Consider the following 17353-nt stretch of genomic DNA (forward strand, 5'->3'; position numbering starts at 1 on the left):
CTGGGCCGTTGCCTGGACGTATCCTGCCCAAGACCCAGTCTATAGCTAGGCGTCCCCTGAGACTGGGAGGCCCAGCTGCAGCCTCTCGGGGGAGTGGGAATGGTTTCCAGGACCCTGTCCTGGGACCTAAGGCACCGGTCCCAGCTTCCTGTGTCGTTCTGGTCGTTGGCAGAGAACGGGGAGCAGCTGTGGGGCTGGGAGCCGGAGCTGTGATGGGGGCTGCTCCTGTGGCCTGCCCTTTCCGCAGCTGAGACCCCTCACTCAGCCCGCAGTGACTCACCCCAGCTGTGATGTCAGGCCCACCTCTCACACCTCAGAGGGCTCAGCTGGAGACACCAGCAGCCTAATGAGGCTCTGGGGGCTGCTGGTTGGTATCAGAGGGGAATGGCCAGAAGACAACACTGCTAGGCCTAGGGCAGGGTCAGATCCAGGAGCCAGCAGGGAGCCGCAGGGAGCCCCACCAGGCACAGCAGCCCACTAGGCAGGGTGTCCCACCACGCAGGGAAGCCCACTACGCTGCCCAGGCAGTCGCTGTTCCTCGGCCACCAAGGCCTTGCCCACAGCTAAGCTGCAGTGAGCAGTCTCTGTGTAGCTGACTTGGGACCACAGGGTCTCCCTTAGGTTCCTGTGGCCACCCTGGCACGGCCACCCCAACGCGGACACAGAGAAGCAGGGTTGGGAGGGGCTGGCTCTGGCCCCAGCCTCTGACCGGGCTCTGGTCACTGTGACTCCTGCCTCTCTGTCCCTCCTTTGCAACACTCCCTGTCCTGAGGGGAGCACTCATGACATCCCAGGGAGCCCTCACAGGGCTGAAATGGAGACCAGGAGGTCTAGAGAGGTGCTATTTCTTACCAGGATGGGCTGAGATCGGCACTGGGGTCCCTGAGCACAGCCCTGACTCCAGGCTCTCTGCACCTTTCCCTCCAGACCACCCTGGAGGCAGGGCCAGCCCTGCCCTGGGGTAGGTAAGAGCTCGGCTGGCAGGCAGGCCTGTCCCATGCTCCCAAGTGGAAACCTGCCCACTCAGCCCAGAGCAGCCAAGTGGAAATTCCCCGAGCTGGGGATAGAGAAGTTTACAAACCTCGAGGCTGGGTAAGACTTAGAGGTACCTGGTCCAAACATATTCTAAGTGGTTCGGAAAAGTGGAGGTCTCAGCAAATCCCCCCCACCCACCCTGCCAGTACACACTCCGTTCCCTGCCCGCCCCCAGTGTTGCGAAGGAAGGCATCTCTATCTCAGAGCCTGTGTGATTGATGGCCTGACTAGAAAGGACACCAAGGCCATCCCATCCAAACCCCTCCCTTTACAAGTGGCTCCCTCTCCTGCTCAAAATCCTCAGGGAGGGCTCAGATGATACGCCAAAATCTGTCTGTGTCCAGAAAGAAGCCCTTCTTTTTTTTTCTTTCTTTTTTTTTTTCAGATGGAGTTTCGCTCTTGTTGCCCAGGCTTGAGTGCAACGGCGTGATCTCAGTTGGCTGCAACCTCTGCCTTCCGGGTTCAAGCGATTCTTCTGCCTCAGCCTCCCAAGTAGCTGGGATTACAGGAGCCGCCACCAAGCCCAGTAATTTTTGTATTTTTGTATTTTTTATTTTTAGTAGAGACCAGGTTTCACCATGTTGGCTGGTCTTGTACTCCTGACCTCAGGTGGTCCCCCACAGGCGTAAGCCACCACACCCGGCCAAAAAGCCTTTCTTAATCTGGCTCCAGGCACCTCTGAGCTGGTCCCCGACCTCCCCGCCCTGCTCTCTGCTCCAGCCATGCCAGCCTTCTTGACACCCCTCACCCTCCAGGACCTCTGCACGGGCGGTTCCCACTTCCTATATGCTCAGCCTCCACAGGGCTTGCTGCTCAGTGCACACTGGCTTCAGGGCTTTCTCCAAAGCCCCGATTCTGGGCATCTCTGTATAAAAATGTTCACACCCACCGCCTCAGCCTGGCTTTTCCTCTGTGGCACTTGTTCTTACCTAAGGTATGTGTTTCCCTTATCTTGTTTGTCCCTCTCCCAACTAAAATCTAAGCACCAGAAGAGCAAGGATTTTTGTTTGTTTCTTCATTCCCCCATGCCTGGAACAGCACATCATGGGACCCAGTTTTATAAAGTGAATGAATCAGTCCCAGGCAAAAGTCAGGCAAAAATGGGGACAGGACAGAGGTGAAATCTTTTCTCCCATGCTACAGGCAGACCCAGGACTTTTCTCCGGCAGCCTCCTTCCATGCTGTCGCCTGTCCTGTGAGGAGTCACAAGACCCGATTTGCCCTCACAGAGGCAGCAACCCCCACCTTGCTGACAGCTCCCCCAGAGTCCCTCTCAGAGGGTTCTCTCTCACTCCTCTTGCACCCCATCCCCACCCCCTCTCCTCTCCCTTAACCTCCCCTTCCTTCTCCAGTCCTGCAACAATTTTCAGAAATTGTCCTATTTGTTCTTTGGGGGAAACCCAGGCATTTGTTAAGTCAAGCAGGTCCCACCCCTCTCGCTTCACTCACGTTTAAGTCCTTCTCAGACTTCCTTCCTGTCCTCCCCCAGCTAGCTCAGGTCATGGGTCCTAGCTGGCACTGGGACAGGGAGCCCCTCTCTGAGACACCTGCTCTCCTGCAGAGAGGTCGAGGCCCTTCCACCTGTGGCCCATGTTCCTGAGAGCAGCTCAGCTCAGGAGGGTCTCTCCTCGTAGACATCTCCATGCAAGGCACCCTGAGGGCCAGACACACCCATACATAAATCCCCTTTCATCCTGAGCCTTTGCTGAGGACTGCCTGACCCTGGGCAAGGGCACCCCTCTGGATCTTCTCCACCTGGAAAATGGGGTAATAACACCTACCTTGCAGGATTGTTGTGGGAACAGAGACAAGGTAGGTCGAGCGTTTGGCCAGAGAAGGTCCTAAAAAATGATGGCTGTGTTTTCCTTACTCTGAACTGGTCCCCCCAGGAGACAAGAACACTCACGGCAATCCCTTCCCTTGGCTCAGTCCCCAGTTGGAGTGATCTCTAAAGCAGGCTCCTGGGAGCACCCTGCCCTGGCATGATCCCTGCTGGCCACCACTCACCCTGCATCTCCAGCCTCCCTTTCGTCTCCACACAAAACCAAGCAACCTCCTTTGTCTGATGGTTCCAGGCTGGAGACAAAGGAGCATCCAGCTGTGCTCTCCTGTTTTCTCCAAGACCCAGAGCTCTGGGAGATGCTGGGAGGTAAGGAGAGGCAGCGCCCACTCCTGGATGCGTCAGCACTGTCACAGCTGATGAGACAGTGCCCTCAGTGGCGAGGCCTCTGTCTCCCCTGTCTCCCCCAAGCAGGCCTCCCTTTTGTCTCCTGATTCCTAAATCTCAAAGCAGTCATTTGGGGTGGTCATTGCGGGGTTGGTGGGGCAGGGAGGAAATAGGCTGGAATTCAGCTGACCTCTGTCTCCCTGGCGATCAAAGGCAGAGGCCCTCACCACCAGCTTCCCAAAATGGGGCTCTCCAGCTCCGCCGGCTCTGGCCTTTGTGGGAGTTTACAGCCTTGAACTCCAGGTCCCCAAATCAGTTCCTCCTGGTGTTGACTTGCAGCTGGAAAGGGCTGCAATGCAGCAGAAGCCAGAAGGCCTAGGAAGCCATGACCCCCGGCCCAAGTCAGTCCTCAGCTGCATAACCCGTGTGGCCACTGGGCAGGGAAAGCGGCGGTTCCCAGGCCCCATTCGTGCAACTCAGAAGTCCTGAATCCTGAGGAACGCTGGCTCCTGTCTCCTGCTGTGGTTGCAGGTGCCAGGTCACGGGGGTCTTATAAGGCAGGGCTGGAAGGAGGTGGGCCCCAGAGGGTCCACTCCTTAAGTGTTGGCTTCAAGATGGCCTGAGCCATGGTGCACAGAGGTTCTGAGAACTGCCAAAGGGCAATGTACTCTAAGAGTCAAGGTCACCAGCTGGTGACAAGGGCAAACCCATTTGACCCACCTCTCCCACAGTGAATACCCTGGAGAGAAATGCATTCTTGACTGTTCTCAGAACTCATGTCCAGGCTTGAACTACCACAGAGCCCATTTCTTTCCAGCTTTTCTTAGTTTTCTCCTTCTGGTAACCAAACTCCCCCTCACCTCTGAAAAGCAGCTTGAGGCTCGCCGCCTCCGGGAAGACCTCGCGGAGCAAGCCCACCCCTGGCTACTCTTTCCTTCCCTCCACGACCTTCCGGATGCCACTGACATGGCTTGAATGGCTGGCATGTGGCTGTGTCACCATTCTCTTCATTTATAGCACAGATTGCCAAGTCCCTGGCCTCCTTGAGGCCTCAGGTCGGGGAAGCTGTTAAATGTTTGTATCTGCACTGAGCCTCGTGCTCACTCTCCACACTTGGCAGCAATTCCACCTATTCCAGGGTCTCGATGGTTCCAAATTGCTGCTTAGAGCCTCCCAACAATTCAGCCAGGCAGGCTGTGCGATGCCCATCTTACAGAGGACACCGCAGGTGGTCTGCAAACAGGTCAGAAAGTGAACCCAAGTCTAACAGAGACAAGAGGAACCCGGCCATCAGAGAATGAGGAGACAAGGAAACTGATAGTAATGTCAACATTAATAGCATAATAGCTACACGGAGAATTGTCACGGAGCTTCGATGTCCATTGTATCACTTTGACCCTGTGAGATAACAGAAAAGATTTTGATGCATTTATTTTATAGGTGATGAAACTGAAGCTTAAGTGGCTTTTCCAGGGTTACACAGCTAGCAGGAGGCCCAGCTTACCCCAAAGCTAGGAAGGACTTGATTATTCAGAAAAGGAAACTGACAGAGAGGCTGGGGTCTTTCCAAGCTCACACAGTTAGAGCAGAGGGGACCTTGGGGATGTTCTGAGCCTCAGGCTCCACCAGACTTCCTCCAAGCCTGGCTCAGAGGTAGGAATCTGTTCTTCTGGACAGTGCAGGGGGGCCCCTCCCCACCAGTCCCTGCCACCCAGGTCCTTCAGGACATGTGATCACAGCATCACCTGCTCTGCCATCATTGCCTTGGCAGGTGCTCCACTGTTGTGCAACCAGGCCCGGGGCTGGGCTGGCCCCATCAAATCAACAGCTGGTTGGCTTGGGCCGGCTGAGTCTGCCCCCCTGGAGCTCAGCTGTGACAGCAATGAATCATACTAATGGAGAGAGGTGGCCATTCCTTCTCTGTGGCCTGGAGACAGGTTTTCCCAAAACTCCTCCCCTGGCTCAGGCAAACACACCTGACTTTTCTCTCGCTGGGCCCAGGGTGAGGCAGAGCAGCCAGGAGCAAGGTGGGGTGAACCAGACAGAGCTGGAGTGCTCTCCCACCCCTGCTTTGCCCAGCCACCGCGCCAAGCCCATGATTCCAGGCAGGGTAAGGCCCTCCTCCCAGAGGAAGGGGCCAACAGTCCGGTGACCTTGGAGTGTGCTTCGCCTGGCACTCCCCTCACACTGCTCCCTACAGCTTGCACTCTGCCTCTGACTCTCTTCCAAGAACAATTGGACAAGTTCTAATCTACATCTTGAAAAAAAAAAAAAAAAAAAAAAACCCAGAGAGGTAGGAGGGCCACAGCACCTGGGGTCCCAGAAGGCAGACTGACACCTATTCCTACTGTAGGGGTAAGTAACGCAAAAACATGGAGACATGGAGGTCTTCGAAATGGAATGGTGGGGGGCGGGGGGTGGAGGGAGTCACTGGGAGGCAAAACGTGCGGGACATCTGAGGTCACTGAGACCAGGGAACTCGGGATTCCCTTCTGGGAAATGACACAGCATGGCAGCTGTCCTTCCTATACAGTCAAGCTACATTTGCCTCATTAAACCAAATCACGGCTACAAACCAGTGCCACATGCCTGGAGGCTGAGTGGACACTCCTGGTCCTCCTCACGGAGATGTATAGCACTCTGAGCTCTGATCCAGTTGATCTGTGTGAAGTCCCCAGACAAACACATAGTAAGTGTTCCATATATGTCAGCTGCTCTTTTTTTTTTTTTTTTTTTTAATTATTACTATTTTGACCATCATTTCTTCGATTGTTCTTCATGTGTCTTGTTTCCAGACCATTCAACTCCCACAGGAGGCTTCTTGGAGCACGGTCCAGCTAGTTCGTCTTGAAGGGACAGCCATGCTCCAGGTGCAGTGTTGGGAGCCATCTGATCACTGTCCCTTCATCCAAGCATCTGCTTTCTGAAGGAGACGAGGCCATGTGCTGTCAAGCGCTGTGGACACACAGCCTGGGGTCAAGTCCTAGCTCCTCCACCCCCAACTGGACCACTATTTTACCTCTGACCGATCTCAGAACACAGCTGGATTACCAGGAGGAAAACTAAGTGAGTGCTTAGAGGCTGGCAAAGTAAGGAGAACCATTTGTAGATGATGTGCTAGAGATGCTGACCATCATTCCTTACTCTTAATTATTATGAGAAAAATGAGAACCCCCTCCTTGGACTTCCTTATTCCTATGCTGAAGTGTAATGTTCTGTTTTTAACAATGTATGGGGGCAGCACACACAGTGCTTTGCATGCCTGGGGCCTCTAAGGGTCTCAGTCTGGCCTTGCTCTGAAATTGCTGCAAGGCCTGCCAGTTCCCTGATGTATCACGAGTGTTCCTGAACAATAAGCTCATTTACCAGGTCTAGCTGTGACCAGATATTTTTTAATCACCATGATCACTGGGTTGACAGGTTGAGCTTGAGCTCCACCATAAGCCTGAGTCTTTCCAAAGGCCTGGGGGACCGAAGGCAGAAGCAAGAGCACACGTAGAGAAGGCACTGAGCAAGCGGATCTGTGCGGTTCTTCGGTTCTAAACAACTTGCAGAATCCAGGCGGACTCAGGGCCTGTGTGGCCACTGGGCAGGGAAGGTGGTGGTTCCTAGGCCCATCAAAACCCCAAGGAGCACTGACTTCTGTCTCCTGCTATAGCTTCAGGTGCCAGGTTCACTGGGGTCTTAGAAGGTGGGGCTGGAAGGAGGTGGGCCCAGAGGGTTCCACTCCTTAAGTGCTGGCTTCAAGATGGAAGATATTAAGACGTTCCAGGGGTTGATTCTTTTTTTGAGACACCAAGATGTTCCAGGCTTCTGTAGAGCAGGCACAGTCCTTGCCCTCCAGGACTTGTATCAATAAAGACACAAAACACTAGAGGCAGAAGCTGCATACGGGCAACCTCCATTCAGAATCTGCCGGCATCTGTGTTTGTTCAGCCAACAGTGCTTTTTAGAAAGTTGAGTCGGAATGTCTTTGGAAGGACACTGTAGGTGACTGCAGGCACCATGCCCCATCGTCTCCCCAGCATATTCACATATTGGCATTACCTGCCTGGTCTCCACAGTCTGAATGCCAAGTACGAAGTGTGAATATAAAGGCAGCAAACAAGTGTGATTGGGGCACAAGAAAGGGATTCAGCTGGGTGTGGTGGCTCACGCTTGTAATCCCAACACTTTGGGAGGCCGAGGCAGGTGGATCACTTGAGGCTAAGAGTTCGAGACCAGCCTGGCCAACACGATGAAACCCCATCTCTACTAAAAATATAAAAATTAGCTGGGTGCGGTGGAGGGCATCTGTAATCCCAGCTGCTCAGGAGGCTGAGGCAGGAGAATCTCTTGAACCCAGAAGGCAGAGGTTGCAGTGAGCTGAAACCACACCACTGTACTCTAGCCTGGGTGACAAAAGCAAAACTCCGTCTCAAAAAAAAAAAAAAAAAAAGAGAAGGGATTCAGTTCTACCTAACACCCAGGAAGGCTCCATAGAGGAAGGAGTATTTCATAATGCACGTCACTCACCCTGTCACTCCCTTGATCCCTTCCTTCCTTTTTTCTTTTTAGAGACAAGGTCTCATTCTGTTGCCTAGGCTGGAGTGCAGTGGTGCAATCATGGTTCACTGCAGCCTGGAACTCCAGGGCTCAGGCAATCCTCCGGCCTCAGCCTGCCGAGTAGCTGTGACCACAGGTGTGCGCCACCGTGCCCAGCTAAGATTTCACCATGTTGCACAGCTGGTCTTGAACTCCTGGCCTCAAGCAATGCTCCTGCTTCAGGCTCTCAAGTTGCTGGAATTACAGGTGTGAGTCACCACCCCTGGCTTCCTTTTCAAGTCCTTAGGTAGTGGCCCCAGAACTGACCAAAGAGAAATGTTAGGATGTTTTACTCCAGGCCACTGAGTACTTGGAGAAGCCATTGTGACTCCCTTTTTTGCTCCAAGATGGTGTGCAATGTACAGGTCCTGCTATGGGATGTGGCTTGAGCCCAGTGGCCTGGGAAGGTGGGAGAGAGGGAGGGAGGAAGAGAAAGGGTGGGAAGGTGCGGGGAGGAAGGGTTGAGCAGGAGAGGAGGAAAGTGAAGGAAGAAAAGGAAAGGGAGGGAAGAGAAGCGGGGAGGAGGCAACAGTGACAGCCGCTGAAGGGCTCTGTGCCTGCCTGGCTGGCTCTCCAGTCCTTGCTTCCTCCCTCTGACCACAGACAGACTCCCTCTGGCCCTTTAAGTTCCACAGGCCCTACAAACACTCAAGTTCTTTCACAGAAAGGAAAGCACCTCTGAGCCACTAGGAAATAAAGGATATTTTATTCCTTTTTTCTGTCATTGTTGAGCGGATAGATCACGATACAGAGAACAGCAATGGGTCACAGCGCACGGTTTGGTTGGTTTCCACGGGAACACAGAGGACAGGAGGGGCGAGATCTGGGTTGAGTTCCCACTCTTGTTATGATCTTCAACCTCTCACTGTTCCCAAGGGCTGCACGGAGCCTGCCGAGTCTCCAACCCACCTCGCTCGCCGCTCTGACTGCCGACAGGCAGAGCGAAGGATGCGCGAGTTGCCTCTGCTGCCCATCTAAGGGGACGCGGGCAGAGAAGCAAAGGCCTCTACTCTCCCTCCACCCATCCCAATGTGCTGGCCCCAACGGAACAGGAGTCCTTCAGCTATTGCCTGCCAGAGACCCAATGGCAGGGACTGGAGTCTGCGTCTGGATGAGCTGAGCTGAGCTGTAGACTGAAGTCTCAGAAGCAGGGAAGGTTGGAAGGGGTAGGGTCCCAGAGCCCTTGGGGTTATTGCTGAGAAGATATGCAGGGGACACATTCCCCAGGGGCAGAGTAGAAGCCCTGGGCCTGGAATCTCTGGGGGCTCTGTGAAGGGGCGGGGCAGATGGGGACTCCTAATGGAAGCCCCAGGGAAGAAATTGACCATGGAAGGACATAGCCTGCCTGAATTCAACGCTGGGCTCACCAGCTCCTTGCTTTGTATCTCCAATTGCTAAGAGACCTTCAGACTGGGGTCAGGTGGGATAAGGAAGCAAGGTTTTTGTTAAATGAGTGAAAGGAGTCCATGAAGAATGATGACAAAGTGCTGCAAACCTTCCCAGGTCCCAAGACAATTGAAGACCACTGCCCGTGCTCTTACCCTATGCATCCCTAAATCAGAGGAGGGGGCTGGTCTCAGGGAACAAGCAGCCTCCTAGAAGCAGGAGGTGATGGAGGGCTACGGGGGCAGGGAGGAGCAGATGGCCATGTGGCTCAGCCCCTGCCCGGGAAAGCAAGTCCACAGTTCACTAACAAACACAATACCGTCCACGAACAAGTAGCCACGAAGACCAGTCAGCAAACACACACACTCACACACATACACACAGACACATCACAGGAGGTGGGCAGGACCGCAGGCTGCAGAGGGGAGGCAAGTGTTAGTTGCATCATCAGGTGGAGGAATGGTGTTAGAGGGGATAGGAGGGCGGGGGACACACAAGTTCTTGGCTTCTCCTGGGGAAAGGGCTGTTGCTGAAGTGGCCGGTTTTCTTAAGCATCGACATTTGCATCCAAAGGTTCAAGCAGCCACCTTCAGGTTCCGGAGGCTGAGGAGGAGGAGAATTTAAATTAAAAACACTTTAGCTCGCCTCTGGTATCCTTATCTGCTTCTCTCCCTTCCTTGAGCACTTGCCCACTGAACTTCCTGGTATGACAGCCTTTCTGAGACACAGAGAAAGGAGACGAAGACACAGGGGAGGGGTGAACCTCAGAGGAAGCCTCTCCCAGATGGGCTGGAGCCTGGTGGACACGGAAAGGAAATTGTTAAACCCAGGGCCTCCCCAGTGGTTGCTCACAGTCCTGAGCCTTAGGATAAAAGGTTTCTGAGAAAGAACTAGTTTGAAAAAAAACGAAAAGACATTTCATTTCCAGGCTGCCTCCTCTGAGCCTTCCCATAGATTCTCAGTCTGTGATGAAATAGACAGGACCCCAAGCTACCAGGAAGGGCACCTGCCTCCTAGGTCAGGATCTTTGTCCATTCACACTTAGGGTGATCACTTGCCTTCGAGAGCCCCATCCAGAAGACGGGAGTAATGAGCTCTGCCCATCACGGGCTGCTATGAAGATGCAAAAGCACTTAGGAAAGAATTTAAATGCTGCACAGGCACTGCACTGTTACGACCACAGTAGAAGCTGGTGCGTCGGGCACTTCATCATCCAGAAACCTCTTTTAACTTACAATCTAAGATAAACTTATATACCTTTCTATGATGCCTTATTTGTATTGGGGGGAAAAAAGGCAGAAGTGAGCTGACAAAAGACAAACCTTTTCCCTTAGGATATTCCAGGGCATGTCATAAAGCAAGACGCACAGGACGGAGGGGAGCAGTGGCGCTGAACTACAGCCACGAAGGCCTGAGTTCACAGTCCGGTCTGTCACTCTCCATGGGGCTGTTCCCTCTGACATTGGTTTCATCTATAAAATGGGCTAAACCCCACTTGTCCCATCCTCTGTTTCTGGCAGACTCGAGTGAGTCTGTGTGTGTGGCCGCACTCTGAAAACCGTACAGCATTTGCCAGTTACTACTCTCCTGTGACCCCTACGATGAACAATGGAAGTAGATGCTAAAATCAGTGCCCCTAAATGTGGAGAGGGAAGGATCATATATTATTTGCTCTAGTTTTGGGTGGGGTTGGGAAGTTTCATAATAAGGTGTTTTAAAAAAAAAAAGTGGCCCTAAAGTACTTTCTGAATCAGCACGGAAAGCCGTTATCTTTATGCCACTTTGTGATTAGCAGCATTTCACTAACTCTTAATTCTCCCCATGTGGCAGCTGGGATGATGCCCTATGCGCTCGGCCTTTGGGCTGTGTGGAAGCCCCGTTTCCTGGTGTTTGCATGCACATGTGTGGGACACCTTGGGTGTTTCTGGTCCTGGTCTCTCTCACAGCCCCTTTCAGACTCCTGAAGGCTCCTCAGGGCAGGGCCCATAGTAAAAGCTGTGCCCACTGCAAAAGCTAGCCCCATCCTTCCTGCCTGAACTCCTGTCCAGGCCCTGATGCAGACGGTGATGGTGACAGGGGCCGATCCAGGCAGTGAGCATCTCACCTTCCACCTGACGGCTGCACTTCAGTTCTCTGCTTTCTGGGGCTCTGTTGCTGGAAAGAAAATCAGAATGGATGATAGTATATAGACTCCTCACCCCAGTGGGCCACCCCCAACAGCAGCCGTGTCTATGCCTGACTCTGGGGGAGCAAAGAGGTGACAGCCATGGGATTTCGAGTGAGAACGATCTAGGGTGAATCCTGGCCCTGCTACTTGCTGCTTACAGGAACCTGGTAACCTCTCTGAGTCCCTCGGTTATAAAATGAGGACAGTGATGCCTATCTCACGGGGCTGTGTGCACATTAAATGATATGGGGTCTGTGCCTGGCACAAGCAGATGCTCTGTAAATAGCAGGTGACACTAGTAGTAGCCTGTTTGGTGGAGTGAGGGGGCAATGCTGCAGAGGCCCTGCAGACCCCCTCTCCTGGCACTGCGGGAGCATGTCTGGCTGACTCTAGCGAGGCCATGCACCTGGCAACAGTCCCTTCCTGGGCCACAGAGGGGTCCCTCTGTTCCCTCTTTTCCATCTGGGCAGGTGGTCACGGACAGTTACCATTGGCGGTGATGAGGTTCTCCACCTGGGCTTCCTCGTCTCCTGGGGCCCTGCAGGAGAAGGAGAAGCACAGCCCTGTCAGAGATCTCCAGGGCAGACCCAGAGAGCGTCGCTCTGCTCCTCACTGGGGCACAGCCGCCTGTGGTCAGGCTCCTCCCAGTGCCCTGAGGGGCTGGAGCTCACTCTGCTGTGGGGTGCATGGGGCAGAGGGAGAGGTCTGGACTGAAGGATCAGACTCGGAGGGAACTTACAGGCACCCTTCAATGTCAGCCCTTGACTTCTACCAAGTCACGGGAAGGGGAGCCTAAGGCCACATGGGGCCTTGGGTGTGTCCTGTCACAGGCTTTGGACTTCTGGGGTCCAAGCTACCCTTGGCTATTGTAGTAAATTAATGGGGTATGACCTCTGTGTGGGAGTAGAAAGAAGGTCCAAGTGTCTGTTCAGCTCAAAGAGCCTCATGAACAGGTGACAAGCGGGGACTGTGTCGCAGGTCCTGTAGAGAGGACCTGGGTACCAAGAGAGGCCAGGAAGCCCTCTGCTTCCCTTCTCCCAAGCTCAACTGTCCCAAGGGCCTCCAGAAAAGGTTCCAGTACTTTCTTGTCCACTTCCCCTCCCCCACATATATCAGAAGAGACAGGATGGGCTGACCGTCAATGTTTGGACCTCTCCTTTGCCCCAGAGTCTACCTGGCAGTCCCCAAACTCCCAGCCCTATGCCCCAACACACACATTCTGCCTCTGAGACAAGAATCCAAGAGAATGCCCATTTGGGGGGTCACACACCAGGGGTCCCTTCCTGTCCCACCTAGTATCACCCCCAATGTCCACTGCCACAGCATCCTTACCGGGGCTTCTGATTGAAACTGCACTTGCACCTGCGACCTGAAAAGCAAAGAAACCATCCAAGGTCATGCTCCTGGCTTGGCCATAGCAGGGCCAAGGGTCTGTGCAGGTTGTGGGACTATGTAAACGGCACCCCCTAGACCTGCGCAGTGCACAGTTTGCACAGCCGCACACAGTGGCCCCTCAGATGGGGTAGCTTCTTCTGGGGCAAAGGAAATACATTCCACAGCTGGAATGGCTACACCCCCACCACAGCCCTCTTGATCATGTGAGTCAAGAGGGATCTGCGCAGATCAGGCTCACGTGGGAACAACAAACTCAGGGGCACATCCCTCGCACACTAGGGCAGTGCCTGTCTCCTTCCTCCATGACTGCCCCACTCATGCCCTATAGACACAGCACTGGGAAGCCTCCCTACCGGTTCCTATCTGTGCTCATTGTCATATGACATTTTCTTTGTTCCCACTTCAGTGTTTCACTGAGCACTTACTATGTGCCCAGTACACTCTATTGGGTCGTGAAGATAACATGGAGGACAGGCAGCCTCCTTTCCTCTCCAGGAGACGGACCAACCAGGCTCTCACACTGCCCCCACCTGCTTAGCAGCCTCAGTCATTGCTCTTACAGAGTGAGCAAAAGAACCAACTTACTTAGGATAAGGAGGATCCCAACCGAGAAAAGGACCACAGCGAACACCAGTCCCCCAATCCTCAGGGTCTGGTAATCTGCCAAAGGAACCAAGGGTGAGAGAGGAAGGGGCCAGGGAGACGGTGTCTGTTCCCCCCATCCCTCCTGCCAGGCAGGGCTGCATCCCCCTGACCCCTGCACCCAGGGTCCCCACTGCTCACCATAATGAAAAGGGTCCATTTCCTTCTCCTTCTCAGCTGCTGCAAAAACAAACAGTTGGTCAAGAGAAAGAAAGCTACACAACCCGGCTCCCAAATAGCTAACCTTGCCTCACAGACCTCCGTCTTCACAAAGGGATTCCGGAGAAGCAAGGCCCATTAAGCAGAGATGCCTAGAGGTGCACAGTAGGGCAGGCCTGCCAGTTAGGGGGTTAGGGGAACCTGAGGGCCAAGGGCAATGAAGGCATTGAGCCTCAGTGAGGCTCCGAGTCATGCAACATCCACATTCATTGCCCCTTTTTATTCTTACATCATCCCCAGAAGGCAGGGTCAATTTTCCTCTTGTGACATACGGAGAAACTGAGACCAAGGAAGGACGTGTGACTTGCATGAGGCCAACACTGGCTAATTATGGTCTAGAGACTGACGTGCAGGTCTGACTCCCAGGATTCAGGCCACAAGACCACAGAGGCCCGGTGAGCTTGCGGGGCTTAAACACCATGCACTGCGGGACCCTTAGGGGGCAAGGGGGCAGGCTGTGTTGAGGTCTGTGAATAAATAGCTGCTGCCTCCACGACTTCCTCTGCTGACTGAAGGGAGAGGTCCCTGACCAGACATGAAGAACCTGAGAGTCCCCCAGCCCTAATGTTCCAAGGGGCCCAGAACCTTCCAGTAGAGAGGGCTAGACAGGATTATCATCTTGTCACAGCCAGGTCCCAGAGGGGTACTTACCACTGGCCAGGACCATGGGGGCCAGCAGGCTGCAGAGGAAGACCAGCACCAACTCCATGGCGTCTGGGGACAGAGGGAGGAAAAAATGATTCTCCAGCTAAGAAGCCTCCATTCATCAGCTTCAGGCATCAGCCTGACCAGGGACCAAGTCAAATCCCCAGCTTTACTCTGCACTCATGACTTGACGAGGGTTCAAACAACCTAAGCACAAGCAGGTGACTTTTTTTTTTTTTTTTTTTTTGAGACAGTCTCACTCTCTTGCCCAGGCTGGAGTGCAGTGGCTCGATCTTGGCTCACTGCAACCTCCGCCTCCCAGGTTCGGGCGATTCTCCTGCCTTAGCCTCCTGAGTAGCTGGCATTAGAGGCATGTGCCACCATGCCAGGCTAATTTTTGGTATTTTTAGTAGAGACGGGGTTTCATCATGTTGGCCAGACTGGTCTCGAACTCCTGACCTCACGTGGTCCACCTGCCTCAGCCTCCCAAAGTGCTGGGATTACAGGCGTGAGCCACCACCAGTTGACATTTCTTGGACTCTTAGAGAATGCTCTGCATCTATTAATTCAATTGGCACAATTGAGTTAGTACAATTAGCAATCACTACAACTAATGCAGGCTGAGAACCTGAAGTTTAATGAGGCTGACAGGCACCAGAGTGAGTAGCAGGGACTAGATCCTAACCCAGCATAGTAACTCCTCCACCACACTGCCTGTGGGACGTGACTTTGGTATCTCATCTGTGTCCTTCTCTACAGGCCACCCTTCTGTGGCCATCTTTATTTCATTAAGGCCTTCTGTCGCCATCTCTAGTTCATTCTGACAGCCAATACCCTGTCAGAAATGTCTCTTAATATCAGATTAAATGGGGCCAGTAAACCAATGTCCCTCTAGTCTAGCCAGCTAGGTGGGGAGGAGACTTGCGGTTTCCTGGGCCCTTAAGCACTGACAGCCCTCCTTCAGGTACCCCTCACATCACACCTCAAAAGTGCCCAAGTCAGCTCTTCCCACAGGCTTTGGTTCAGAATCCTCCAGAAAGATGGTTTGATTCAATAAAAGGAGTTTGAAGGCTGGATCTATAAGCCTCAGCACCCCAGCCTCTGCTTCCCCAGAGGATGCCGAGATCTCTGCTCAGGAGCTCATCAGTCCTGGTCTCTGGGTGGATGGCCCCAGGTGGGCTATCCTGGTGGAAGCAGGAGGCAGGGCCAAGAGGTGGCACCCAGGGATAGATTTCAATGGCAGGACACACTTCAGGAGCATGGTTAAGAGCCAGAGAGGAGAGAGAGGCTTTTGCTGAACCAGGAAATCCCAAGGCTGGGTCTGTTTTCCATGTGGGGTGAAACCGGCAGTGGCCTGAACCCCTGGACATCCACCCAGTCCAGGACCCTGATTGCCCCCAGCACGGTCACTACCTACCTCCCCCTGGCCTTGAGCAAGCAGCCACCACTGCACTTCACCTCTCGGCCACCAGGGGTCAGAACGACTGCATCCATAGCCACGTCAAGGCCCAAACCTTGATTCAGAAAGCCTTTATGAAAAGGCGGTAATTTGCTTTTAATGCTATCTCATTTCACATTTGTATTTCCTTTGAATGCTACACTGTATTTTATATGTATAAAAATATATGTAACACACACATATAATGAGGCATAGTAATAATGGAAACACCAATAACCAGCAGCTTAGGAAATGGAGCTTTACAAAGACTGCTGCAGTGACCTCTATTTCCCTCCACCCCATCCCCCTGCCTCTCTCCCAGAGGTGGCCAGTATCCCGAAAATATATATTTTTTAATTTTATTTATGTATTTATTTATTTAGTTAGTTTATTTTGAGACTGAGTATCCCTCTGTCGCCCAGGCTAGAATGCAATGGTGCGATCTCGGCTCACTGCAACTTCCACCTCCTGGGTTCAAACAATTCTCATGCCTCTGCCTCCCAAGGAGTTGGGATTACAGGCACATACCATCACACCCAGCTAATTTTTTGTGTTTTTAGTAGAGACAGGGTTTCACCATGTTGGTCAGGCTTGAACTTCTGACCTCAGGAGATCCACCCACCTCAGCCTCCCAAAGTGCTGGAATTACAGGCATGAGCCACCACGCCTGGCTAAAAATATGTATTTTTAATCATTCCCTTGCTCTTCTTTTAAAAAGTTGCCAGTCAACAGATATAAAATTTCAGTCATGCAAAATGAGTAAGTGCTACAGATCTGCTGTATAACACTGTACAGCATAATTAACAATATTGAATTGCATACTTCAAGATATGTTAAGAGGGTAGATCTCATAGTAAGTGTTCTTTTCACAATTTAAAATATACAATTCACACACCAGGAAGTTTGCCATTTTAAACTGTACAATTCAGTGATTTTTAGAACATTCGCAAAGTTGTGCGTTCGTTACCAATCTTGGGTTCCAAGACATTTCATCATCCCAAGAAGAAACTTGTATCCATTGGCAGTCACCCCCGACTCCCCTTCCCTTCGACCCTGATACCATTCATCTACTTTTTGTCTCAATGGGTTTGCCCATTCTGGACATTTCAGATAAATGAAATAATAAAATACATGGACTTCCGTGTCTGGCTTTCAAGTTAGCAGAATGTTGTCAGGTTCATCTACATTGTAGCATGTATTTGTATTTTATTTCTCTTTATGGCTGAATGATATTCCACTGTATGGTTATTCACCTTGCTCTTCGTTTTAAAAATATATTTAATACATACATATATCTAAATATTACGTTGTTTAGTGTAGCTTTTTTGAACTTCATAATTATGATATCATGTTTACAGTCTTTTGAAACTTGCTTTTTCTGTTCAACATTATGCTTCTATGGGTCACTGACACTGTTACATTTAGCTATAGTGCATTCATTTTCAGTGTGGTGTAATATTCCATTGTGCAGGTAAATGATCATGTATCGCTCTAGTCTCCTGCCAATGGATGTGTGGTTTATTTCCCCTCAATTTTATGCTATTGCAAACAATGGAGTTGTGGACATTTTTGTGTATACTGCTCAGGGCACACATGCAAGAATTCTGAGGAAACAGTTTTTCGATTCTTTGATCACCACTCCTGTAAGAAATACATTCTACACTGCAACCCAGCA

At 52.3% G+C, this 17353-nt stretch overlaps 1 protein-coding gene and 1 long non-coding RNA gene across 7 annotated transcripts in view; one reads left to right on the forward strand and one right to left on the reverse strand.

Annotated features, from left to right (window-relative positions):
* The first annotated feature begins 5030 nt into the window (after window positions 1-5030).
* Window positions 5031-8502, forward strand: LOC105476428 (uncharacterized). 4 transcript variants are annotated; one of them, XR_003016798.2, is made up of 3 exons: window positions 5031-5557; window positions 5719-5891; window positions 5998-8502. It is a non-coding gene; the product is annotated as an uncharacterized lncRNA (long non-coding RNA). The 4 variants fall into 4 exon arrangements; XR_984075.3 differs by having other exon boundaries at window positions 5034-5557; window positions 5736-5891; XR_984076.2 differs by lacking the exon at window positions 5031-5557 and having other exon boundaries at window positions 5568-5891; window positions 5998-6268; window positions 6623-8502.
* The window catches only part of LOC105476426 (FXYD domain containing ion transport regulator 6), a 39504-nt gene continuing 30621 nt past the window's right edge, over window positions 8471-17353 (reverse strand). The window contains exons 1-8 of one of the 3 annotated variants that reach the window (XM_011732382.3): window positions 15658-15679; window positions 14247-14309; window positions 13518-13556; window positions 13320-13394; window positions 12672-12708; window positions 11828-11877; window positions 11277-11326; window positions 8471-9775 (exon numbers count right to left, since the gene is read on the reverse strand). In XM_011732382.3, coding sequence (XP_011730684.1) covers window positions 11298-11326; window positions 11828-11877; window positions 12672-12708; window positions 13320-13394; window positions 13518-13556; window positions 14247-14304 — 288 coding nt within the window. In that variant the 5' untranslated portion in view covers window positions 14305-14309; window positions 15658-15679 and the 3' untranslated portion in view covers window positions 8471-9775; window positions 11277-11297. Of the gene's footprint in view, window positions 9776-11276; window positions 11327-11827; window positions 11878-12671; window positions 12709-13319; window positions 13395-13517; window positions 13557-14246; window positions 14310-15657; window positions 15680-17353 lie in introns of those variants that run through there. The other 2 variants (XM_011732383.2, XM_011732381.2) reach the window with 2 other exon arrangements.

The sequence above is a fragment of the Macaca nemestrina genome, chromosome 12 (genome assembly GCF_043159975.1).
Source record: "Macaca nemestrina isolate mMacNem1 chromosome 12, mMacNem.hap1, whole genome shotgun sequence".
NCBI lineage: Eukaryota > Metazoa > Chordata > Mammalia > Primates > Cercopithecidae > Macaca > Macaca nemestrina.